Here is a 27210-nt window from a genome sequence, read left to right as displayed (position 1 = left end):
ATCGGAGTCAATACCGAGCAGCAGGAGCCACAGTACCCCCTCCAGAACGGAGAAGTGGAAGATAGTGTGCCCCTACTGTGAGAAAGAACACTGGCTAGCGCAATGTGACTCCTTCCCCAAGCTGAACGCGGAGGAAGCAAGTCAATGGATAAAGTCCAACAAGCGCTGTTTTCGCTGTGCGCGCTCACACATGGCAGCCGAATGCCGCTTAAAGAAAAGGTGCACCAAGTGCGATGGAGCCCATCTGGACATACTTCACGACAGTAACAGACGGCGCCCTTCACCCGCACCATCCAGCAGCAAAGCGAGCGTCATGTACATCGATCCCGCCAGCAGCAGTGGAGCCCGAGTACTCCTAAAAGTAGTGCGTGTGACACTAAGCTACCAGAATAAAGTCCTGGACACTTACGCCGTCCTCGATGACGGGTCAGAGAAGACCCTTCTGCTCGCCTCCGCTGCGGCCCAGCTAGGGCTGCGGGGAAGCGAAACCCAAATGACAATTCGGACAATAAGACGAGATTTGAAGACGATAAAGGGCGAGAATGTCTCATTCTCTATCGCAGCAAGCGGCCAGCCTGAGCGACGGTACCAGATTACAGACGCTTTCACCAGCCAAGAAATAGGACTGTCGCGGTACACATACCCCGTCGCCAAGCTGATGGAGAAATATGCACATCTGCGCAAGTTACCGATCCCGCTCATAGACAATGCTACGCCGACCCTGTTGATAGGCTCCGACCATGCAGACCTCATTGTCCCGATAGACCGGGTTCATACCGGACCCCGAGGCTGTCCTGCAGCAGTCGAGACCCGTTTGGGATGGACTCTCCAAGGCCCGCTCGCCAAATCTCTCAACCGAAGTACAGCCACTAGATGTCTCCACTCCCGAGTCACAGAGGGAGAAACCGCACTCCTGCAACACGTAGAGCGGCTATGGACCTTGGAACAAATGCCCTTTAAGAACGGAAAGAAAGACATTCGCTCTAAAGATGACATTTACGCCATTCACCTCCTCGAGACAGGGACCAAAAGAGTCCCGGTCAACGGCGTGTTGAGATACGCCACGCCACTCCTGCGGCGAGAAGGAATGCCTACTTTCCACGCCAAGACAGACGCCACAGAACGGTACCTGCTGAACACGGAGCGGCGCTTAGCCAAGAACCCCGCCCAAGAGAGTGTATACCGCGCCGAGATTGAGAAGCTCATCACAGCGGGACACGTCACAAAGATGGACATTAAAGAGGCTGACCAGACCACTGAATCGTGGTACGTGCCTCACCACAAGGTCCATCACAACGGTAAAGACCGCATAGTATTTAACTGCAGCTACCAGATCGGATCCCAAAATCTGAATAAAGAGTTACTGCCCGGTCCCACACTCGGCCCCTCCCTACTCGGCATTCTACTCCGCTTCCGCCAGGAAAAGGTGGCTATCAGCGGGGACATTAAAGGAATGTTCCTGCAGGTGAGATTAGTAGAGGAGGACAAGCCCCTGTTACGGTTCCTATGGAGAGAGAAGCCAGGAGATGAGCACCCAGCCATCTACCAATGGGAAGTCCTCCCCTTCGGAACGACGTGCAGCCCCTGCTGTGCTACATTTGCACTACAGAAACATGTAGCAGAGGACCCAGCAGCGGACGAAGAGGTCCGACACAGCGTAAAGAACAGCTTCTACGTAGACAACTGTCTACAAAGCCTTTCAACCCAGGAAGAAGCCGAGGCTCTCCTGATTAAACTCCGCGCCTCATTGATCAAAGGCGGCTTTGATCTCAGGCAGTGGGCCAGCAGCGATCCGCAAGTACTGCGCAGCCTCTCCTCCGAGGACAAGGCAGCCAGCAGCGAGACCTGGATGGCTACAATCCCGGGAGAAGCCCAGGAGATGACCCTGGGATTGGTGTGGCGATTCAAAACAGATTCGCTTCACTACAGACACAAGCCCCTGACTACGGAGCAGGGAAGGCCGGCGGCGGCGCCGACCACCAGACGGAGTGTGTACACAACACTCGCCCGACAATATGACCCGCTAGGGTGTATTCTACCGTACACCACCAGGGCAAAAATGATTGTACGAGCATTGTGGGACAAGGACCAGGGCTGGGACGACCCCATTCCCGCACATCTTGCATCCACCTGGAGAGAGTGGGAGATGGAGCTCCACTCACTCCCAGGCGTTAACATGCGCCGAAGCTACTTCCCACCCACGGTGAGGCCAGAGACATGTAAAATGGACTTACACGTCTTCAGTGACGCCTCAGAGGTCGCATACGGATCAGTAGCCTACTTGCGGGCCCAAGAAGAGGGGGGAGAGATCTACACAGCATTTGTCCTCGCCCGCTCGAGAATAGCCCCACGCAAGCAACAATCTATCCCACGTCTAGAGCTCTGCGCAGCCCTAGCCGGAGCGCACCTAGCCACGCTCATCCAACGTGAGCTCACCATACCGGTGTCTAGAACAATCCTGTGGTCAGATTCCACGACAGTACTCGCCTGGATCAAATCGGACTCATGCAAGTACAAAGTCTTCGTGGGAGTCAGAGTCACCGAGATTCAAGACTTAACCGAAGAGTTAACCGGAGAAACAGAGTGGCGCTACGTTGATACAAAACAGAACCCAGCTGACGTCATCACCCGGGGAATGCCCCTAGATTACCTCACCCGTCGCAATGTCTACAGTGACGGCCCAGCATTCCTAAAGCTCCCGGAAGGAGAGTGGCCCACGCCTATCCCGAGGGAAGCCAGTCAAGAGGAGGCTGAGAATAAGAAACCTATGTTCTGTGGATTGAGCACTGTTATCTCCGCAGACCCCAACATAGATGATTGCACTACTATAGAGAGTGCACAACAAAGGACATTCCTACTGCACTACCTACCGTCTCTACAGACCCGCCAGAAGTGGGTAAAGGAGAGAGACAATTTGACAGAAGGAACAGTCGTCATGATTATTGATCAATCACTGCCCAGAGCTATGTGGCCGGCCGGCCGCGTAAACAAAGTGATCACCGGTGCCGACGGCAAGGTCCGAGCAGCTGAAGTGCTTGTCCAGGGTCGCACTTACACCCGTCCCGTGGCGAGGCTCATAGAACTGCCCCGACTCCCAGACACAATCGATGATGACCATGACCCTATAACCCTATGACTTTGTGAAGTTGACTGACCCCTACAGCAAACCCTTATGTGTAAATAGACAACGCGATTAATCTGTCTCTGCTTAACTGATTAGGTCTGGGACCAATCAGGGGGTGGCTGTTGTGAAGGGCCAGATTAAACCGAATATATATATTTATTTATATATATTTAATTGTATTTGTATATTCTCTAATATTCCCTGATATCCCTTGTATATTCCTTGTACAATATGCATTGAATATCCATTCTAGCCTACTGAACATCCCATAATAGTCTCCATTCTACTATTGGTCGAGACCTTGGTGCCAGGCTGCCATACCCCCCAGACCCAGTTCAAACGTACCGCTCAACATGTACGAACAAGTCCTAGTTCCGCGTAGGAATCTGGCTACCGCACCACTAATGGTACTATTTGTTCATAGTGCGTATATATACTGCGCTACTAAAGTAGGACTTCCTTTTTTAGTCCAGTTTCTTACCCTCCAATAGAGTGACAGACGTAAAGCCTCCCCGCGACGCCACGTGTGGGAGTAAGGCCAAGTTCGGCCTACCATCGGTATTGAGACATCGTGTATATTAATATTTGAATAGTCATATTTGGCACTATATCGTCGAGTTGGACGTAGTCTATTAAGCTAATAATAGTCTATTCATATGTAGTGCTTCGTGCGGTGAGAATACTATCGTAGTCAGTACCCCCATCGTTTCGGGTAGAACTGGCTGCTTATCCAGGGTGGCCGACCCCATGTGAGGCTGCACCCGAGGAGCCCCAGAGCCGACGAGCGAGTGGACCTGCATACCGGATTATTCTACCGACGACAGCCCGCCTTCCCAGGCACGGATTATGCTTTGTATACAGTGATTATTCTATGGATAAAGACCAACACTGCCGTGTGTTGGAAACCCCCCCCCCCGGAGAGGACGACAGGTGAGGAGACGCTCTACACGACGAGGTCGCTTCACGTCTCTCCATCGTGGACCAGAGGAAGCCGGCCCACAGAGAGTCCAACTGCTTTCATCTGTGGATCGAGGATCGCTGAGGCACCGAGCCGCACAACCGTGGGTTCTCCCAGGATACCCTCGGCCAGACGGATACAGCCAGACTCTACCCCCCCCCCCCCCTTCTCCAGTTGTCTTACAAGCGACCGGAATTCCCCCCTAGTGTATCCAGTTCTATAATCATTAAAGTATCATTGCTATTATTCCTTAAATATTCCAGGTTGTATATTTACCGCCTGCACCACCAGAGATTGGACGTTCTCTATTGATATACCAACGAATACTCATTTGCCATAAAAGTGCATCCTATTTCAAATCATAAATGTAATTAAGTGATTGCTCTACATACCTTTTGCTATGTATTAATTATTATTAAACGCAGACTTTCGACTTGGTACATTTGTGTTGGATCGTTTCATCTACGTGGGAGTGTTTACCATAATTATTTATGCCTAGTACTGGGTGGCCAGAGTCTAAAGTACAAGAGGTAGTGGTAGTAAGTATCATATCTAACAATACAGTCAGGGAATTGTACCCCTCAGTTACACTATGGCTCCCTTTCTTCACAGGGATTATGAATTGGCTGGCAATGATAAAGGTACAAAATAATTGTATTTTGTTTTGTTTAATAATTCACACTCTGTTTAATCAGGATTGAATTCTGCACAAGATATTACGACAGATGTATAGACTCGTATTTGTTTTATAACAATTTATTGATGCTACCTGTGACACCGTTATTCTAGTGACAGGTGTTTGCTTTCATAGATGTAATGCAAACTTGTCACTCCCACATGCTGATGAATTTGTCATTATTGAGAGATTATCTTTGGTAGCGGTCAAACAAAACCTTCCCTTTACTACCATTAATGGACATCATTGCAGGACCGACGTCAATTAGATGGATGACCGATGTCACAGTGTTTGCTGGAGGCACTACTGAAAATAGCTGATGTTACCCAGAAGGCTTTGCCCACTTGTGTGTTAGTTGTGGGATATTTATAGATATCCTGATGAAGAATGTTCTCGTAGATATCCTGATGAAGAATGTTCTCAGTCAACCGAGGTTTGGATAATAACAAAGGTTTATTAACCAAACAGATAGTAAGTACATAGAGAGAATGGCTGAGGGCTTCCCCCAGGTGATCAGCTGAAATGACCCAGGTAAAAGACCTCGATTGTGGTCGGGAGGAGCCCTTTATAGTTCAACAAGGGGGGTGTGTGGTCCCATTTGATAGGTCAATTGGGGGGGGGTACAGGTTTGGGGAGAGGAATGTCTTATTCCACAGAGAGGGGGGGGGTGTATTTACATGAGGACATATTATACCACAATACTCACTTTTCTTTCTTATAATGTGGGTGAGATTAATGTATAATATACCAGGATTGTTTGGAACAGGTAAAAGTGAAAATAGAAAACAATTAAAATAATGAAAATTTTGGCCGATGTGATGTTGGTTGGCATAACAGTTTAAAATAGAATTATTTACATCTATGATTCATGACATGATCGACTGGACTGCGGTCTGTGTTATTTTGATATCAGAGATGTGGGAATAGATATCACCCTTTTCTTTTATTAATTGCTCAAAATACCTATGTCAATGAGTGGTCCTCAACTCTGATATCAAACCACAATTAACATAAGCTATAGCTGTGCATATATCTTGGCATACCTTCAGTCGTTCATGTCGTGACTCAGGGGAGCTAATGTGATGGTTGTACATACAGGCATCGTAATAAACCAATTAAATACATGCACTGTCTCTGTGTGGTCAGAGTGCACAGGGTGAAAAAACAAAATTGTGTGCATAATTATTAGGAATAGGATTTACACATAAGGCTAATGTGTACAAAAACATTTTAACAACCGTTAACCTGGTGGTTAATAAAACTAACATGATTGATTATGGGAAACTGTTCAAAAATATATATATATATGCACATTTTATAATGATTCTTGATGAAATTACTTAGGATCCAGTTGTATTTAACCTGAGTTTGAGTGTCACTTTCATCTGTGATTGAAAGATTGATCTTTACTTAGAATCAGGCAATTTTGTAACCTAAGTAATTCAAATGTGATGTAATGTGACCACTTCTTCCTTCAGCAATACATTTTAGCTCATTATTACTAACCATTGTTAATGCTTTCTCATTGATTTCTTTTCATCACATCCCTAGTTCATCGTTTTGCAGATACATACAATTGTGTGAAAAGTTTCCTGCTTGTGAAGGTATTAATCTGAATGATGTTGCGTCATTGTTGACAAGGTGTTCTCTGTCGGTCGTGTGGCAGGGCCAAACAGTAACACATAAAAATTTAATAAATACATAACAATGTGGACACTGTGTGTTCAGAAGTCTCTTGGTTCACAGGTCTCTGATGATGTGTCTCTTGTTGACGATGCAGTCGGGAACATTCACTGGTCCATCATTCAGAGGGGGCCTACAGGAGGTCGCCGTCCACTCCCTGTGTACCTTGTCAAGGGTCACCGGTAACAGTCAACTATAGTGGCCTTGCAGACTCTTTTCCTGGAGCCTATGTTGTTCTCCACCACCATCACATGTCTGCCACTGTGCTCACGCTTGACCTTTATCAGGCCTTGAGGCATGGCGGTAGGGTGGTCTTGAACGTGCTGTGTGGTGGTTGGTCCCCCGCTCCCCGTCATCGCGGTACCAGAGGGGCGAGGGTTTGCTGGTGTAGTGGCCTGTCTGTAGGACGCTCTCTCTCACACGGATGACAATCTTGTCATGGGAATCCATCTTGATGGTCGGGGCTTTGGTTCCCATCTGCAGGTGATGGGTTTGGTCTGCCGTGGTCTGCAGTGCCGGGGTGGGGCTGCATGTCGTCCTTTCTGTCTCTGCTCCCCTTCCTTTGGGGACGTCTGTGTTGTGTGGGCTGGTGGTTCTCCCACGGTTGTTGTCGTCGTCTCTGGTTGTGTCCGCAGCTCCTTGGCGGCGTCCCTGGTGATTCTATGCTGTCGTTCGTGGTTCAGGTCATGTGTCGTCTCACTCGTCCTGTCCTCTCACCAATTTGTGATCTGAGGATGATAAAAACTGCCTTAGAAAACTCCTCACATAAATGATTCAACGCCTTTCTGCTACAGAGGAAAATCATTTAGGGTTAATTCATTTCATTGTGTAATACCATCGTGCATTTGATATCGTTTGGATCCGATCTTTGCATGGAATCAGAAACATTTATTTTTTATCTTTATAATCTGTGATGTCAAATTTAATTTGATCTTACCTCAGGATGCGTTGGGTGTATCTCAGGATACTTACCTCGCCACGCCTTCTCTGGCGTTATTCACGTCTCAGTGTGGCTCGTCATAATTTAGCATGGGGAAAAAACATAAAATCTAGGTAGCCAGTTAATTTTGCATGAAAAACAATCATTCATTTTCTCGTCTACTCTTAAGTAGTATTAATTTAATTACCTCTAATATACCTTGTGCATTTTGATAATCATTGTGTAAATGATTATCCTGCTTTCAACTGATACAAATAATTCTAACCCTAGCTAACCTTACTGTGATGCATTTGTCCTAATAAACTAACCTACACTGTAGCACTCAACACTCTGATGACCATTGTTACTCAGCTGATAGAGTTGTGCCCTTTTTGATGTCCTGTCATACAGACCCTGTGAGTCGCTTTTGCAGTCATGGAAATGTATTAGTTGTTAAAAGAATAGTCTAAGGAATCATGCATGTTATTGGTTATAAACAGAGAATAGAAGGAGGAGATTGTAAGTAAAGTTGTTTTCATCATTAATCTTTCATCTCGGGCACTTCTACTTTGTCTGGTTTTATTCAGAATTCATCTCTAATTCGTGTGCCTCCTGAAAAGAGATGATGAAAACGACTGGTTAGTTATTGTTAGTATGGGAATTAGGTAGATTTTCATGACTGCAAATTCATCACTATTGTCTGATTCATGTTAACTAAGTGGTTCCATCCATTGTCATGTGAGTCCACCAAGCCTGTGGTCAGAGTGTAGGCATACCCTGTGGGTTTCAAGTGCCCATCCTAAATAGTGTCTGCTATACGTCTTACAATTGATTTCCCTTTAGCTCCAAACTGCTTTGTTCTAATGTAGATTAACTCAGTCCCTTTCTGTCTCTTGATTGTCTGTTTGCTTCTTGTAAACACAATTTACATGTGGGTGTTTGGATGCAGATTTGTTTTAAATGGTCAATCGATTGTCTCTCAGCTCCACACCATCTTCGGTTGACATGCAAATTGTTGGAGTTTCAGTCTTTTGTGATACAAGTGTGTTTAAACACTGCTTTGTAATTCAATTTAGAGGTAAATCCGTCTGCCTCTCCTGATTGTCTGCTTGCTTCCTGTAAACACAAAAATATGTTAGTGACGCTTTGACTGTCTGGGTTGTGTTGATTAGAATCCTATTTAAAACTAGCTTTATGTGACTTATAATGTGTAAATTAAAGCAACATAAACATTCAAGTGATCTGAGATAGTTGTAATTTACTGTAACTGAGATGATAATTGTGTATACGTTTCTACGTCAAATGTATATACTCTCTTTTCTTGACTCCTTTATATCACAAACAGTACTGAATTTGCAAATCTGGTATGTCATAAATGTATAGATGTAGCAGTACTGACTATCTGTATGTCATGTATGTCATAATATGTCCTGATGAATTGAAAATGAGGGACCCTGATGTAAACAATTCTGGTATGTCATAAATGTATAGATGTAGCAGTACTGACTATCTGTATGTCATGTATGTCATAATATGTCCTGATGAATTGAAAATGAGGGACCCTGATGTAAACAAATCTGGTATGTCATAAATGTATAGATGTAGCAGTCAGTACTGCTTATCTGTATGTCATGTATGTCATAATATGTCCTGATGAATTGAAAATGGGGGACCCTGATGTAAACAAAACGAAAGTCTCTCTCTGGTCTGCATCCCCTTAACAATTGTATGTATCTGCAATCTGTTAATAAAGTTTTCAATCAATCAATCAAAGCATCTATATTTATAATTTTCATACTCACCGGGGAAAGCTGTTGTGTTGACGTCGTATATTATAATCGAATAGTGGTTCCAGAGGCTGTAGCACGTTACCTGTCGTCAATGCAATGTTCGGCTCGTTTCTCCGGTGGTCTGGGATAATGCACTCTGGAAACACTCTTCTGCATCTCGCCACCGCAACTCAACATTTTCCAATAGCAGCGCGCACATACATATACAAATAAAACATATACTACACGTGGATTTCACGCACCCTCGCCTTGGGCACATTAAATTTTACGTTCGCTAGTGATGCACCGATGTGAAAATTGTGGCCGATACCGATAACCGATATTAATATTGCTGTTCTGGCCGATACCGATATTTACCGATGTCGATATCTCTGTATAGAAAACACTTTTTTATGATAATCAAATAAAGAGCTATTTTCCAAAACGCATACTTTTTTTACTTTTGTAACTTATTTTCAGAAATGACTGATTTTTTAAACTATTTAAGGCCAAAACATGTAAAAAGAAAAAAAAAAAAAATTTTTTTTTTTTTTTTTAATATCGGATATCGGCCCCATCTTGATATCGGACCGATACCGATGTGTAAAAAAACGGCCATATCGGCCGATATTATATCGGCGGCCGATATATCGTGCATCACTAACGTTCGCCTATGGATAGTTTTATATAAAATCATAACTCCACGGCGCGCATAGCGTGACGTCATCGCTCCAAGCGACGTTCGTGCGTTCTCATTCGCCTCGGAAATAACGCTTTGCAATTCATACAGTATTTTTCCCACGAGCTCTCAATAGCCTGGAATTCCTAAACCAGCGTTTTGTTACCGAATGAACGCGCCTGTGCATATGTGAAATGTAAACAAACTGAAACGATAAAACTATACTTCCCCAAATGGTCGTTCCCGTGGGCCGGTTTTGTTGATTCCGGAAATTACTATCCTAGTTTGTCCCGTGAGTTGCACCTCAATGTTATTCTCTGTATAACGGTACTAGTCTCTCAATGCTCAGCGCGATATCAGTCGGCATATTGTGCGCATACAAACGAGACTTTAAACAGACGAACAAACATTAATACATATAAGTTAACGTGTGTGTATATCTGACTGTATTGGATCGCTGTACGTTTAGTCGACCAGCATCTGCTGCGACAAGGCATTTATCCCTTGATATAACTACACATCGTTATTAAAGTCATAACGACCGAACCTGACTTCGAAATTTACCAGCGATATATTAGATTAGATTAGCTATATCCCCATCTGCGCTGCCTGTGGCCACGCTTAAAAAGTCTCTCGTCCAACATGTAAAAAAGAGTACATTTGTTTATCCCGTGGTGAATATTTTATAGTTTCAGAGTGATCCGGGCTAATTCCTGGAAGCTGAGTTATGGAGCGCTATGTGCATTTTGCGAAAGTCGTTTGCGTTGCTCGCCTGGACACGATACTGTTTTCAAATCAAAGGTATATAATAGGTATTATGTTTCATCATGAAGGCATCAAAGAGGGGGGGGGGTCGTTTTGTGATGATCTGATCGTGAGCAACGGCATACGTTTTGGAGTATGTCACATGATCGTTGCGATCGATGTGAAATCATTGTAGGATCAAATTGATGTCATATAGTCCTTACCTTTGCTAGGAGGTATTCCAAAATGAATATTCCATTTGTCTGATAGCGATTTCCAGTATTGATGTCCATCGGGTCCCTGACATGAAATGGGACAAACTATGCATCAAGTGTGCTGGACGCGTTCCAAGTGGCTCGAATGAAGCATTTCACTTGCCCAGGTCCCATTCTCCGCCCGGACCATATACAATGTAACACAGTAGGCATGGGCCGGTTACCGGTTCCACGGTTTACCGCGGTTTGAAAACGTTTGTGTCAAACGGTGTCAAAACCACTAAAATTACGTTCAGATGGTAGACGCCAACGATATGAGTTACATTTCGAATCATGAACTTCGGAACATGCCTGTCAGAAATATCAACTGGAATAGCTGGGAGTTACCATGGATAGCTAGTTATGGTTTGCCGAGTGGTTTGCCCGGAAAGTAATGTTAGCTACATATCTAGTAAGCTATACAAAAAGAAAGTTTAATGTGACTGATCTAGTGAGCTAGAATCTGAATATTCCACCCATAAATAGCTAATGTCAAATATAAATAACGTAACATTTTGACAGGAGCTAGCTAACGTTAGCTAGTTAGCCAGCTAGCTAGCTAGTAGCACAGTGATATGTTGCCAATTGATTTCAGTCGAATAACGTTAGCGAGATTGGCCTATGTTCCGTTACATATTCATAATCATGAAAGTGTATACTGAAGGATATGATAGGATAGACAACGCTAAACATATATTAAACATCAACTCAACGTCAACACTCTGCTAGTTTGCAGACAGGAATGTAACAAACAATATGGTCCGTGCGGAACCCTTATCCCCAACACATAGTTCCGTCTGTGAATTATGTTGAGCCACCACAAAAGATGAATTGTTTAAATGTATGTTTAATCCAGTAAGAATAGTACTAGGCTATATAACATACATTTGTGCAAGTAGATTACATTAACAAAACATATTGCCCTTTTGACATGTAGCCTACATATTCATGAAGGTTTATTTGGAAGTATTTTTTATTCTGTACTTAGTTTGAAAGTGGTCAGACAGTTCCCTCTGTGTGTAATACAGAGTCTTCACACATTCATAAATAACACTTACAGAAAAGCTGATAAAAGATGTTTTGTTCAATGGGGGATTTTTTTAATGCACCAAAACCGTGATATACCGTGAAACCGTGGTATTTTTGCCCAAGGTTATCGTACCCTCAAAATGTCATACCGGCACATGCCTAACACACAGTGTGAAATAAGGTTTCAAAGGGTAGGCGATACTGCCACCTAGCAGGATTCGGCCGGCATTGCAATCTCGAGGTCTCAGAATGAGTCCCAATGATACACAGAGGTCCGTGAGACTGTATAGAATATTAAAATCGAATAAAAGAAAAAACTATGAAAACCAGAGTATAGTCAGGTTCTGGCGCTCAACCGCTGGCGAGATAACCCGACTATAGTCGGGCATGGCGCTGAATGTATAGATCTCCTACGTTAATGTATAGATCTCCAAAGTTAATGTATAGATCTCCTACGTTAATGTATAGATCTCCTACGTTAATGTATAGATCTCCTACGTTAATGTATAGTTCTCCAAAGTTAATGTATAGTTCTCCAAAGTTAATGTATAGATATTCTATGTTAATGTATTGTGACAGACTCTGGGGTGTTCTGAGCTGTCGCTGGATTGGATTTACCAAAATACACACGCGGCACATGGCAGAAGCAAGTTTAACAGTAGTTTTAATATGTTGTTTAGGGGGAAAAGAGGGGTTAGTGTGATCCTCAGCCAGTCTGTAATCCTAGAGAAGCGTCTTGGTCCGTTAGCGGGGTTCGGTCCACAGTGAACGGTTCTCGTACGGGCGGGGGATGATCCGGGAGAAGAGACGTCAGACAAGCAGGGGTCGATGCACAGGCGGGTTCTCATACAGTCAGGGGATATAGCACACAGCATGCAGGGTCCTCCTTCCGAAAGTAGATAAACAAAGCAGGGGTCACACAGACAGCAATCTTTCCTCCTCTTCTTCTCTTCTCTCTTACTCACGTTCATTCCGGTTTCGCCTCAGCTATTCCAATTCATTCTGTCACTCCGTCTCCATTTTCTATGGTGTGGTGATTGCGCTCACCTGTCTCGGGCGCGTCTGGCACAGGTGTGCTTCATCTGCGCTGATGCGCTCTGCTCTGGCGGGAGTTTCTCCGGAACTCCTAATATGGGCATATGCCTGATAAAATTGCAAATGGTACAAAACAAAGCAGCATGTATAGCACTTCGCTGTGAGTACAGAACTAATGTCGCAGCGATGCACAGTTGTTTAACTTGGTTACTTTGCAGTGGTGCAGTGGTGATTTCATAAGGGTGACCAAACGTCCTCTTTTGCCCGGACATGTCCTCTTTTCACGCCCTGTCCGGGGCGTCCGGGGGGGGTTTATAAATTCATGGAAATGTCCGGGGTTTCATTGTTTTTCAGTTTCAGTTTCACGGCCCTTTGCGAGCATCTGAAGGCTCGGGACTGCATTTTTCGTTGCCGTTCGAATGCCATCTGAATCGCCAAAATCCGTGCCTCGGTTCTTGAGTTACATGCCGATATGTCAGGCGTGCAACTTTTTACATGGCGCGCCAGATTATCACCCCGGACCATGCAGCTGCAGAGCCGCAGAGCCAGCGGCGCTCTCAGGGCCGCGCGCTGACGGCCGCGCTATGAGGGCCGCTCAGCAGCACCACCCACCCAATGGCTGAATTGCCAATGGCTGATTGGAGTATTGCACTGTGCGGGCACAGCTGCGAGATCCGCGCTGGGCCAGACTCGAGGGAGTAAATTACCTATACCTTTGCTCACACAATATCTTGAATGAATGCGTTTATTTTTTTTTAACATAAATTGAAAATAAATAATAATAAAAAACAAGTAATAAACAGATTAAAAAACAAACAAGCAGGAGTATAGAATGAAGTGTAAACGTATGTATTCCTACCCCCTTGATTGATTGAAAACGTATTAACAGATTGCAGAATGGGTACAATACAGTACGGCTCAATACACACAATTGTTAAGGGTGCAGACCAGAGAAAGACTTTCGTCTTGTTTACATCAGGGTCCCCCATTTTCAATTCATCATAACATTTGACATACATGACATACAGATAGACAGTATTCAGTATACCTTCACACTCTATTATCTTATGCAACTCATATTCACTCCACAAACTGAAATATACATACATTGTTGAATGAACAGCCTGTTTCTTGAAGTTAGACTCTCCTCTAAATTGTAACCCCCCTCTCTATAACAGAATTTTTGGATGTTACCCGGGAGTGAATTGTTTCGTGCTTTAAACATGATTTGTGCAGTCTTAAATTCAGCCAGGTCCCAGTTTCATGGCATGTGATTTAAAAAATAGTGTGTTTGTGTGTTTCAGATATCCTACCTTATTGATAATCAAATCAAAATCAAATGTATTTGTAAGGCCCGACAACACACGTTAATGTCCCTTCAGGCCCATGTCCCTTCAGGCTATGGATTTGCGGTGTTTTCCAGCTTATACAAAAAATATATATATTATTTTGGAATATTGCAACTATACTACACAAAAACGTGAGTACACAAGTTCAACTCATGTTCAGCCCTATGTTACTCATTAGCACTAAAAGTGATTTTTCTTTATTGTGTACGAAACTTCAGAATGTTATCTTTCAAAAGAGACCAGGCTTATGCATGTGCTATAAGCATAAAGTATAAAGATAAGCTTTGCAAAAAAAGTATGCAGTCCTCAAGTTCATGTAAAAAAAAAATCCACTTTTCTGGGCGCATGTTATGTGGTTAAATTTGGGATATTGCAACCACTGCAGAAAAGTGAGTACACAAGTTCACGTTCAACTCAAGTTCAGACATATATGCTACTCTATTTCATTAGCACTAAAAGTGATTTTCCTTTTTTGCATTAGTAACTTCAGAATGTTATCTTTCAAAAGAGACCCATGCTTATGCTTTTGCAAAAAAAGTATGCAGTCCTCAAGTTCAAGTATAAAAAAAATTGCCGCTTTTCTGGGTGCATGTTTCCAAGCATATGTTAAAACAATAAAGGCATCTTTGAGTAAACTTTGAGTAGAGATTCAAGATTCAAGAGGTTTATTCATCACATACAGTACAGTATACAAGACATAGTGAAATGAAGGTGGCCATGCCCGCTTCGATTGTGCAAAGTATCATTAAGTATCTCGAGGCTGGGGCCAGCATGTCCTCTTTTTTGGAAATCAAAATATGGTCACCCTATCATAAGGGGTTGCACATGCTCCCGCGTATGTGCATAAATGTTCCCTCGTGAATAAAGACGATGTCTAATTGCCTCTAGGAATGGAATGTAACACATTTCATTCACAGGATTTGTGTGAATCGTCCAACTGTAGTATTTGAACACAACTGACGCTCTGAGCTATTGTTATGCAAAGTAGCCAGGTGGGTACTTGGCGCAGAGTTGAGTGGACATTCTTGTGTGCACGCGCGTGCACATCCATGCATGTGCGTGCGCATGCTCCTGCTCAAAAAGCAGATGGAATGGCGTGCAACCCCGTCCCATGACCACTGCACCACACTTGTCAAGTTACTTTGCTCACTCCTTGTATTCACTAGGAATATTCTTGTTAGAAAGATCCCCTCAATTTTATATAACAATTTATCTATAAGTCTTGACAGACAGAACCATTCCACCATGCTTCTGCACGAGGTTTTATTGATAGATTGAAAACTTTATTAACAGATCGTAGAATGGGTACAATACAGTATGGCTCAATACATACAATTGTTAAGGGGATGCAGACCAGAGAAATACCTTCGTCTTGTTTACATCAGGGTCCCCCATTTTCAATTCATAATGATTTTACACTTCCAAAAGTGAGGTTGAATGCAATGAAGCGAACTGTCATTTTCCGTGGTATGCAGGAATGGAACTATCTTCACAGACATGAGAATAGTAAATGTCGGGTCAGAATCTTGGTAAAAAAATAAAATAAAAATTTATTATCTTTTTTCACCCTCCTTTTTTCCGATTTTTCTCCCATCCCACTGTTAGTCGTTATGCCAATTCCCAACCCCCTTCCTGGTTGTTGCGCACTCCCCCCTACTGTTTGTCCGGGAGGCCGGAGACTGTCACATGCTTTCCTCCGACGCATGTGCAGCCAGCCGGCAGCCAGCCTGGCAGCGCAGATTCTCACCGGGAGAGTGTAACGTGTGGAAGGTCACACTACCTCCCTCCAGATCCTACCCTCGCTGTGCAGGCGCCCCCACACCGAACTGTAGGGGTCGCTGTCCACAACGCCCAGGACCCATCCATCAGCTTTCCCACCCCTAACACTGCCAATTGTGTTAGTGTGAACGACCAGCCAAGCTGATAGCAACGCCGAGAGCTGGATTCGAACCCAGCGTCTCCAGCGTTGATGGCGAGCGCCTTGCCCACTACACCACCTAGCCGCCCTAAAACAACATCTTCAACCAAAGAAATTGACATTTCCTAATAGATAGTGTGAAGGTAAATGAAAATGTATGTGTCTGTCTGATAAAGAGATAGGGATATACGTAGATGAAAAGGTATGTGTCTGATATGGATATATTATTAGAAGATTGGTTGATATGAACATAGATAATGTATGTAAAAGCTAAATAGTATATTATGCTGTATTGTATTATGAATTAATTATGAGTAGGTATAGTTGTATTGTATTATGAATTGATTAGGAGTATGTATTGTTGTATTGTATTATGAATTTGATAAGGATGTTGTCTGTATGCCATGTGAATGTTGTGAGTGCATAAAGTCTGTAACTGTATTTTATGTGTTATGGACCCAAGGAAGAATAGCCACAGCACTGCTGTGGCTAATGGGGGATCCAAATAAACTTAAACTTAAACTTAAACTTAAACCTTGGCCGACACATAGGGTGACCAGATGCAAAAAGTCCAAAAGCAGGACAACAGTAAGATTTTGGTGGGACAAAGTGGGACAAAGTGGGACAGATAGATCATGTAAAAATTTGTATTAGAATAACTCGTCTTCACCGAATAGATAAAGGTTAAATCAAAATAAATACAAATTAAATACAGAATTATATCTCTCCACATTCATCTTGGCACTGGCAACCGGCTTGTTACCACCTAACATCTGTTTTAAATATTCAAACTTTATCACTTGACAGGAATGTCTTGTGTTCGATTTATTAATATTTTGCTTCGAAAAGAGGGACATCCTCTCAATATGTGGGACGCGGTCTCAAATGGTGGGACAGTACAAACAAAAGGGGGACACCTGGTCACCCTACCGACACATATTACCACGCCAGCTGGTCTGCCACAGTATATATCTCCTATGTTAATGTATAGATGTACAAAGTTAATGTATATATGTCCAAAGTTAATGTATAGATTACCAAAGTTAATGTATACTGTAGATGACCAAATGTCATACTATATATGTACAGTATATGTACAAATATATGTGTATTTTTCGTATAGAGTCACGGCGCGGCACATTTCTAAGACCCTAAACACTCTGCACACATCCTCAATCAAACAAGCCTCTACTTCTCCTGGTATAAGTGATTTTACATTGCACTCCTGCATGTTTTTCTAGAGCTGGTGACATAAGTAGCCATAGAGACCAACATCTCACTTCTTATAGAAGAAGATATTTCATTATATATATTTTCTTTAATATCAATGTACACAAAGCAATTGAAAGGCAATTGTCTTTTTGCATATCCCTCCTAGTTACATACATCATGCACAGTCCCTGACACATTGCAGTCCCTGGCATTGCATCAGAGAGGTCAGAGCGCAGGGTCGCAGTGCAGCACCCCTGTAGCAGTTTTGGGATTCAGTGCCTTGCTCTGCAGGATGGTAGGCACCATAGATGTAATACCAGCCACCCTTCAGTCACCAGCTCACAGCTGGAACACACCCTCCTATCAGTGGTGGGCATCGAACCGGCGACCTTTCGCTTACTAGCTGGCCTCTTTAGTGCCTCAGGCTAAACAGTCCTCCATCCTGCCTCCCACAGCAAGCGGTGCCTCAGGCTAAACAGTCCTCCATCCTGCCTCCCACAGCAAGCGGTGCCTCAGGCTAAACAGTCCTCCATCCTGCCTCCCACAGCAAGCGGTGCCTCAGGCTAAACAGTCCTCCATCCTGCCTCCCACAGCAAGCGGTGCCTCAGGCTAAACAGTCCTCCATCCTGCGGGGCGGCTAGGTGGTGTAGTGGGCAAGGCACTCGCCACCAGTGTGGAGACGCTAGGATTCGCGTGTTCGAATCCAGCTCTCCACATTGTTTTTCAGTTTGGCTGGTCGTCCGCAGTAATACACATTGGCCGTATTACGGGGAGGGAAAAACTGAAGGGTGGGGATCGAACGTTGTGAACAAGCGACTCCTACAAGTCGGTTGGTGCGCCTGCGCAGTAGAATCAGGAAGTGTCGGGGGCAGCGTGAGCCTCCCACGCGTTACTCCTCGACACTGAGAGATCGAGCTGCGCAGGTGAAAAGATGCGACTGCTGTTACCTCAAGTACCGGAGGGGACTTGTGCTATGTATGACTTAGTCCACATTGCAGCCGGCTTGTGGGAGGCAAGAAACAGCGTTCGTGACAGGGGAGGGTTGAATTGGATGATACGAAATTGGGATGGGAGAAAATATGGAAAAATGGGAGAAAAAGTGGATAAAAAAAAAAAAAACAGTCCTCCATCCTGCCTCCCACAGCAAGCGGTGCCTCAGGCTAAACAGTCCTCCATCCTGCCTCCCACAGCAAGCGGTGCCTCAGGCTAAACAGTCCTCCATCCTGCCTCCCACAGCAAGCAGTGCCTCAGGCTAAACAGTCCTCCATCCTGCCTCCCACAGCAAGCAGTGCCTCAGGCTAAACAGTCCTCCATCCTGCCTCCCACAGCAAGCGGTGCCTCAGGCTAAACAGTCCTCAGGCCTTGTCCCTCACGCTCGTGTTTTCCAGTACTTTCTCAGTATCTCCAAGTCAGCAGCACTGGACTCATACAACAGTGTAAATAATTGAACCAGTGCCAGGGGCCCAGGGCATTCAGAAGCACGGCCCCACTTGGTTTCAGTCCCCTCTACGGTGGGGGTTGGAATGGAGATTATGGGGCTTGACTCAGTGTGTATGTCATGTGCGAGAGAGAGGGAAAGAGAGAGACTACAAGAGAACAGGTTAGAGAAGAGTGTGTGTGTGTGTGTGTGTGTGTGTGCGTGCGTGCGTGCGCGCGCGTGTGTGTGTGTAAGAGAGAGAGAGGGAATGAGATTTTCTGTGTGTGTGTGTGTGTGTGTGTCAATTTGCGAGTGTGTCCATGTGCAAAATAGATATTATTATTGACACGATTATGGATCAGTAACAACATGTGTGGGCTTGTGGATGTTGGTTAGAGAGAGAGAGAGAGAGAGAGAGAAGAGAGAGAGAGAGAGAGAGAGAGAGAGAGAGAGAGAGAGAGAGAGAGAGAGAGAGAGAGAGAGAGAGAGAGAGAGAGAGAGAGAGAGAGAGAGAGAGAGAGAGAGAGAGAGGATGTCAATAGGCTCACAGCGAGGTCTGTCATCATTTCTCACTAGCGGTATGAGCACATGGACATCACTAGTGTAGCACACAGTCACTAACTCATCGCCTCTAGTTTATCATGGTACAGTTGGAAAGAGGAGAATGACAAACTTCCTAACAATCCCTGTAATATTTACAGCTACATGTACGATCAAGCCAACTATGTTCCAAAGAATATCAAGTGGCAAACTTTTGTGAGGAAATTGCCTTGAAGTTACATGGTTAATACATGAATGACGCAATTGTAAAGTGTTACTAGTGACATTCTGAGCCGTAAATACTGTAGATATGTTAGCTAAGTTATTGACATTCTGAGTTGTGTTTATACTGTCGATACGTTAGCTAAATTCTAAGCATTTTTTTTCACCAAAGATTAGGCCCTATGTTCCCACAGCCCAATGGTCCCACAGCCCTATGTTCCCACATTTCTAAGATTTCTCTCTAAATCCATTGGGCTATGTTCCCACAGCCCAATGGTCCCACAGCCCTATGTTCCTAGGCGAACCCTCTACTACCAGAGGACAATTGGATAATAGGTTGGGTGTAATTGGCTACCAAATTAAGAGAAAGGGGGATAAAATCAGATACAAATGTATGAAAAAAGGAAATGTGGGAACATAGGGCTGTGGGAACATAGTTGTTTATACGGTAGATACTGTATGTTAGCTAAGTATTGAAGTTAGTGACATTCTGAGTCATGTTTCTACTTTAGCTACGTTAGCTAAGTATTGAAGTTACTGACATTCTGAGTCGTGTTTATACTGTAAATAAGTTAACTAAGTATTGAAGTTACTTGCATTCTGAGCTGTGTTTATACTATACGTTAGCTAAGTATTGAATTTACTGACATTCGGACTGGAGTCATGTTTATACTTTAGCTACGTTAGCCAAGTATTGAAGTTACTGACATTCTGAATCATGTTTTGTTATTGGCTTTGGTGATTTGGAGGAGAGAGACAGGCATGACACTTTGTGTAAGATCAGTTCAATATACGAGAATGCTTCAATCACATCTATGTGTTAGAGTTGGGGGGTGTGTTGGAACCCAAATGCAGGACAGAACTTGGAGAGAGCAGGCAGGAGACGGCGAGGTGGAAATCAAAGGCTTTACTTGAATGAACAGGAAACACAGGATACAGGGGAGCTTCACGAATGACAGGATAACAGACTACTCATGGGGATACAGGATATACGGCCAGGGTAACAGAGAGTACAGAGCACTGAGTAGCAACCAGGAAAACGGGGTAACAGGAGACAGGGGAACAGACTACTCACAAACGACCAGAATACAGAATAATGAATCCACAATGGAGGACAGGAAGAGCACACATATATACACAGACTGATTGGACGAGGGACACCTGGGGGGAATTACAGACTAGGCTAAAGACTAAACAGAGAAACACAATGAGACAAGACTAGACAGTAACCACAATACAAGGAGACTAACATAATACCAGGGACTAAGACACCTAACACAGACCGGGGAACAGAAATGGCAGGAGGCACACTGGGAGGCATAGAACAGGAGAAAGAACACAGAGATGAACACAGAATGCAAAACTAGGCCCAAGTGCCTAAGCAGTAGTACGGCCACTTGTCCAGCAGGTGGGGGTACAGGCAGGGACCGAAACTAAAGCCTGCCGCCCGCCAGGGGCGGTCTGTTTTTACCTTTGGCGCATGACACTTAGAGGGCTGCCCGCCGTGTGGCGTGTAGACGTGTAGTTCATAAGCAGGCCCCTAAAAATATTTGTATGCGAACGGTAAAAATCAATTACGCGCACGCTGTGCGAATACAGATTATAGCCTCTCTCGTCTTTTTTTTCCTCCGCTGCGAGATCGTTAAAAAACTACAAGTCCCACATTGCACTCAAGCCAACGGTCCAATCACAGTAGAGTGAAGTGACTGGTTTCATGGGAAATAAAGCAAATGACCAATCGGAAGCTCTCATTTTTCTTGTTTACTTCCTGAAACTCCGCGATCAGGGCTCTCGTTTTCCGAGACACCAACTTATTATAGTCTCTCTTACCAATAGCAATAGATTTTAGAACACCTAGATTTATCGATAGCAATAGTAATATAACGTTAATGCAACAAAACGAATGCCTTGCTTTGTTAATCATAACGTTGATGCAGTAGCGTATGTCGGTGTGTTGGCTGTAACGGACATGACAATAACATAACGTGTACACATTAAAATTGCGATAATCTATTCTAACATTTTCAAATCGATGCAGTTGAATTTCCCCCTTAGGATCGATGCATTGTTACACCCCTACACCAAAGTCACTGGCCCACTGTGTATCTGTGTGTATAATAACTTGGCTAGCGTTATCAACAGCAGAGGTGGGCAATGGGTCCAGCTGCAGCACCGGAGTGCAAGCGATGTGATGTAATTGGCAGACTCGACTGTCAATCAATGGTCTACCTGACACGCAAACTCAAACAATGTTTCTGTACTGGAGGTGTGATTGATTGATTGATTGAAAACTTTATTAACAGATTGCAGAATGGGTACAATACAGTACAGCTCAATACACACAATTGTTAAGGGGATGCAGACCAGAGAAAGACTTTAGTCTTGTTTACATCAGGGTCCCCCATTTCAATTAATCAGGAAAGTGTACAGTAGGAAAGTGTACAGTATTTCAATAGGCAACCCTGAAAGGATTATTTTTCTATAGCAACACAGCCAAAACAGACAGTGGAGCTGTTTGCAGATAGCAAGCATTTTGACTTATTGCGTGGTGGCGATGTCTCGCAGATAATACAACTACAAGTATGATTATATAATATATATTTTATTTAAAAAAAAATTGTATATATAAAATATATATTGGCAGGTAAGAAATATGCTTGGCGGGTAGACTCTTCCCATCTACCCGCCACTGGCCGGTGAGTCAAAAAGTTAATTTCGCTCCCTGGGTACAGGACCAGGATGAGAGGAGAGTTCAGGTGGATTGTAACACTATGAGAATTGAAGATTATTAAAAAGAAGGCTTGGGTGCCTTAATTTTTCTATCAAGGCAAGAATGATTGGTATGGTCCTCTTAATTAACAGTCCTGCTAATTTTGCATAAAATGCCTGTCGATTGCATACCCAAAGTAAATTGAAAGCTATCCTTGAGCCATTTATAGCACATAAGCATTCTTTTGCAAACAGATGCCTCTTACAGGTTCCAGCTGAGAGGCATTAGCTGGTGTGGATGAATATAATTACTTACGCAGTCAATGGAGATCCAGTTAATACAATTTATTAACTCAGAATGAACGTATCAAATACAGAATAGTCAGAGAATATGGCTTGAATGGCTCTTACCATGGTGACTAGCTAGGAGACCTGAGACCTCTCTTTATAGACACGGGAGAGAGGGGGACAATAAAACTGTGGGGGGGGGGGTTGGGTGAGATAACTCAGAGGGAGAAGACAAGTTCTGTTATCCTCCACACTGGGCCATAACCTGAAGTCTTATCTAGTACAGGTTGACAATACCACAGAAAATGATGATTGACCATTGCAGTGCATAAACTGTTGGCAGTATAGTTTTTCATTTACTAATTTTTGTTTGATTGTGACTGGGTTTTAGAGTTTTTCCAGGGACTCAATGTTCATAGTATCTATTTGGGTTCTTTGTTTTAAACGGGTTTTTGAAATTGAACCCCTGCTACAGAACATAGAGACGTTTGTAATATTTTTTTCCTGCCCAAATAAGGGAGTCCAGCTACACCCATGACTATGGAAAATTGTACAGGTTTTTAAAAGATCAAACGGTTTGCACAGGCTCTTTATCTTGAAATAAGATCTTCTAATATCGATTTGTCTTTTTGATAAGGCAGGGGATTTAGAATCTTTTATAAAAAAAAGAAAAGAAGAAGGATAAATTGTTAGTCAAAACTAGCATAAGATTGCAGCATCAGCTGCTAGTGTGGACATAAACCAATTGCAACATATCTGCTCCTTTAGTGTTAGCATTGTAGCTCTTAAAGGAACATGCCAACATTATGGGAAATGTGCTCTGGAAAAGACGGTACAGTAAGTGCATTTCCCATAATACAGTAAATGGTGCATTTATATAGCGCTTTTATCAAAGCGCTTTACAATTTTTTCCTCACATTTTACCCATTCACTCACACATTCACACACCGATGGCGGAGGCAACCATGCAAGGTGCCAACCTGCTCATCGGGAGCAATGAGGGGTTAAGTGTCTTGCTCAAGAACACTTTGACACGCTGCCCAGGAGGAGTAGGAATCGAACCTCCGGATTACCAGGCGACTGCTCTACCTCCTGAGCCACTGTCGCCCCTACATACACTAATGCTGGCATGTTCCTTTAGAAATAGGCTAGCCTGTTAAGCTGTAAGGTCCCCCAATGTGGGGACCCTGCTTTTTCTTTTTCATAAATCGATTAATAGAGACCGTATTAGATCCCCAATTATCATATCATGGGGTATCATTGGAAAGCCACACTCATTGGCTACAACCCAAAATCTTTCGAGATCGCCAAATGATTGACGGAGCTAGAGCCCCGGGAGTCGGGGGTGGTAATGTGTACTTTGGTGCACACCTCACATATCGGCATGTAACTCGAGAACCGCTGAACAGATTTTGTCAACTGAAAGGGCAATCGACAGGCAACAAATAGGGCTTTAATTCTACTTATATATTGTATTAAAATAAATGCACACCCGAGTCGCTAGAGGTCAGCAAAGTGGCACGTTGCAAATTGTCCTTATGAGGGCCCACATGTGGGCCCTTGGATGTTAAGAGGTTTTAATGTTGTTGAGAAATAAATAAGAATTTATCGGAAAAATACAAATTATATCTCTTTTATCGTAAAACCGCAAGGAAATGACTAAATCCAGATTTAACACTGTCATTGGAAAGAGGAGCCTTTTCCCTATCCATAGATGTATGATTTGGCCATAATAAGGTCAAGGTCAAGTTCAAGGTCAATATGAATTTATAATTAAAATGGATTATCATTTATTACTGTATCTACAAATCCTTCTGTTTAATCATCTTCCCTTTATTCATTTGCTTACCCCCAGGTCCCTAGATGTTCCTAGATACCAAGAACATGCAAATTGATGTGGACAAATCTTCTGAAAATAGGGCTACAGCTTAACAGGCTAGTTAGTAAAACATAATATTCCTGTAAACCATCACCTTACCTCTCACCCCACATGCACTGTGAAGGACACAATTACTGGGGAAAGACTCAGGAAAGGATGACAGTTAATTTCAACATAGGTGGGAAAAACGGACCTGGAGCTTTGCATTGTATATATATTTGTCTTTACAACACATGACAATATGAACTACAATGACATCTTTCTCTCAGGACTAAAACACTTGTTGTTGTTGTTGTTGTTGCTGTTGTTGTTGTTGTTGTTGTTGTTGTTGTTGTTGTTGTTGTTGTTGTTGATGATTATCTTCTATGGGATTGTTGGGACATGCTGGATGGGCACCTTTTTATGGATAATTTGCTTACTGTTAATTGTATTGGTTATTCTTGGTTTTCTTTGTACTTATTATTTGTTTGGTGTGGGGGTGGCTGGTTTAAGCCACCTGGGTCAAGGTAATCAGACATGGGAGCTGTTACATGAATAAAATACTAATAAAATTCAGTTGAATTGTCATTCAGGTTCAGTCCTCTTCATGGGAGTTGTTCAGAATAAGGCACTGACCTCTTTCTCTCTTCTATCCCTAGAGGTACTAATGGATTCTACAACAGCAACAGCAGAACTGGGCTGGACTATATACCCATCGCAGGGGGTGAGTGGAACAAACAAACTGAATGCCCACATTCATGGATGTCATGAACAAGGGGCGGTCGGACGGCGTAGCGGAGATTGTGCTCGTCACCAATGCAAGAGGCTGCGGAGTCAGCATTGCCCTGCGGCTTGGCCCGATCGTCATACTAACTCGTTTGGCTGAGTTAGAGGGAGGGAAGTCGAGGGTGGTAATCTGGCGTTGTGGACAGCGACGCCTACAGGTCAGGTCTGGGCGCCTGCTCAGCGAAAGGGAGGAAATGGTGAAGGCAGCGTGACCTCCCACGCGTTACGCTTCACCAATGAGAGTCCTCGCTGCCAGGTGAGAAGAGAGCCACTGGCTGTCTCCACATGTGTCGGAGGAAGCATGTAGTGGACTTCAGGGTTCCCTTGTACCGACCAGTAGGAGGAACATGCGCACAACAACCAGGTAGGGGAGGGGGGGAATTGGCATAACGAATAAATTGGGGTGGGGAGAAAAATAGAAAAATCAGGCGGAGAAAAAGAGGATAAAAAAAATGGATGTCATGAACGTGAAGGTGCATGTTGACAAAACTACAGTATGTCCCCTACAGCCACTATACCCTCCCCATAACACTGAAACACACACCACGATAATCTTTTTTTTATTTTTTTTTATTGATCTTTTTCCCCCTCCATTTTCCTCCGATTTTCTCCCATCCCAATGTTAGTCGTATGCCAATTCCCAATCCCCTTCCTGGTCGCTGCGCACTTACCCCCCACAGTCAGATCATCTGGGAGAGTGGAGGCTATCACGTGCTTCCTCCGACACACGTCCAGCCAATCAACCGCTTCTTTTCACCTGGCAGCGCGGATCCTCCCAGAGAGGGCGTAGCGTGTGGAAGGATCACACTATCCCACTCAGGTCCTATCCGCGCTTAGCAGGCGCCCCGACCGAACTGTAGGAGTCGCTGTTTACAACGACCCGGACCCACCCTGCCAGCTTCTCCCACCCTCTAATACAGCCAATTGTATTAGTGTGAACGGCCAGCCAAGCTGGTGACAACCCCGGAGCGCGAATCCAGCTCACAGCTCCGGGGTTGGTGACGAACGCAATCTCCGCTACGCCACCTAACTGCCCCACCACGATAATTATTAACAATTCTGTTTATCTGCAATACAAATAAATGTGTTTTATCTAATAAGATAGAGTTTTCAGTCTGTCCACCTCACTCCAATAATGCAAAATGAGATTTATATTTGTATTTTTATTTGTGTCTCTCAGTGGGAGGAGGTGAGCGGCTACGACGAAAACATGAACACCATCCGGACCTACCAGGTCTGCAACGTCTTCGACAGCAACCACAACAACTGGGTGCGCACCAAGTACATCCGCCGGCGCGGCGCCCAGCGCATCCACGTCCAGATGAAGTTCTCTGTGCGCGACTGCAGCTCCATACCCAATGTCCCCGGCTCCTGCAAGGAGACGTTCAACCTCTACTACTACGAGGCGGACACGGACGTGGCCACCAAGTCGTCCCCGGCCTGGATGGAGAACCCCTGGTTCAAGGTGGACACCATCGCGGCCGACGAGAGCTTCTCCCAGGTGGACCTGGGCGGCCGCGTCATGAAGATCAACAGCGAGGTGCGGAGCTTCGGACCCGTGTCGCGGAGCGGCTTCTACCTGGCCTTCCAGGACTATGGCGCCTGCATGTCGCTCATCGGCGTGCGAGTCTTCTACAGAAAGTGTCCGCAGGTGATTCGAAACGGCGCCATGTTCCCGGAGACGCTGTCCGGGGCCGAGAGCACCTCGTTGGTGGCAGCCCGAGGCGTGTGTGTTTCCAACGGGGAGGAGGTGGTCGTTCCCATCAAGCTCTACTGCAACGGTGATGGCGAGTGGATGGTGCCCATTGGGCTTTGCTTGTGCAAAGCTGGGTACGAGTCGGTGGAGAATGGCACGGTCTGCAGAGGTGAGGACAAGCACTTGTGGTTTGATTGATTGATTGATTGATTGGGAAATTCAACTGTAACACTTGCTATGAAACCTGTGTTTATAATGCATCATAACTAGGGACATGAACGAAATGAACGAAATGTTTACTAGTCAACATTTTGGAGGCATCTACCGACCAGTCGTAATTTGTGT

The 27210-nt window shown here is 44.3% G+C and overlaps 1 protein-coding gene across 1 annotated transcript in view; it reads left to right on the top strand.

Annotated features, from left to right (window-relative positions):
• LOC311244582 (ephrin type-B receptor 2-like) overlaps positions 1-27210 on the top strand; it is a gene marked incomplete at both ends in the record, with an annotated part of 199092 nt that overhangs the window by 65915 nt on the left and 105967 nt on the right. The window contains 2 exons of the mRNA XM_084334168.1: positions 25043-25107; positions 26350-27034. Coding sequence (XP_084190294.1) covers positions 25043-25107; positions 26350-27034 — 750 coding nt within the window. The remainder of the gene's footprint in view (positions 1-25042; positions 25108-26349; positions 27035-27210) is intronic.

The sequence above is a fragment of the Notolepis coatsorum genome, assembly GCF_963971535.1.
Source record: "Notolepis coatsorum genome assembly, chromosome: 17".
Taxonomy (NCBI): Eukaryota; Metazoa; Chordata; class Actinopteri; order Aulopiformes; family Paralepididae; genus Notolepis; species Notolepis coatsorum.
Note: the sequence above shows the minus strand (reverse complement) of the source record. Positions and strands in the feature narration are given on the sequence as shown.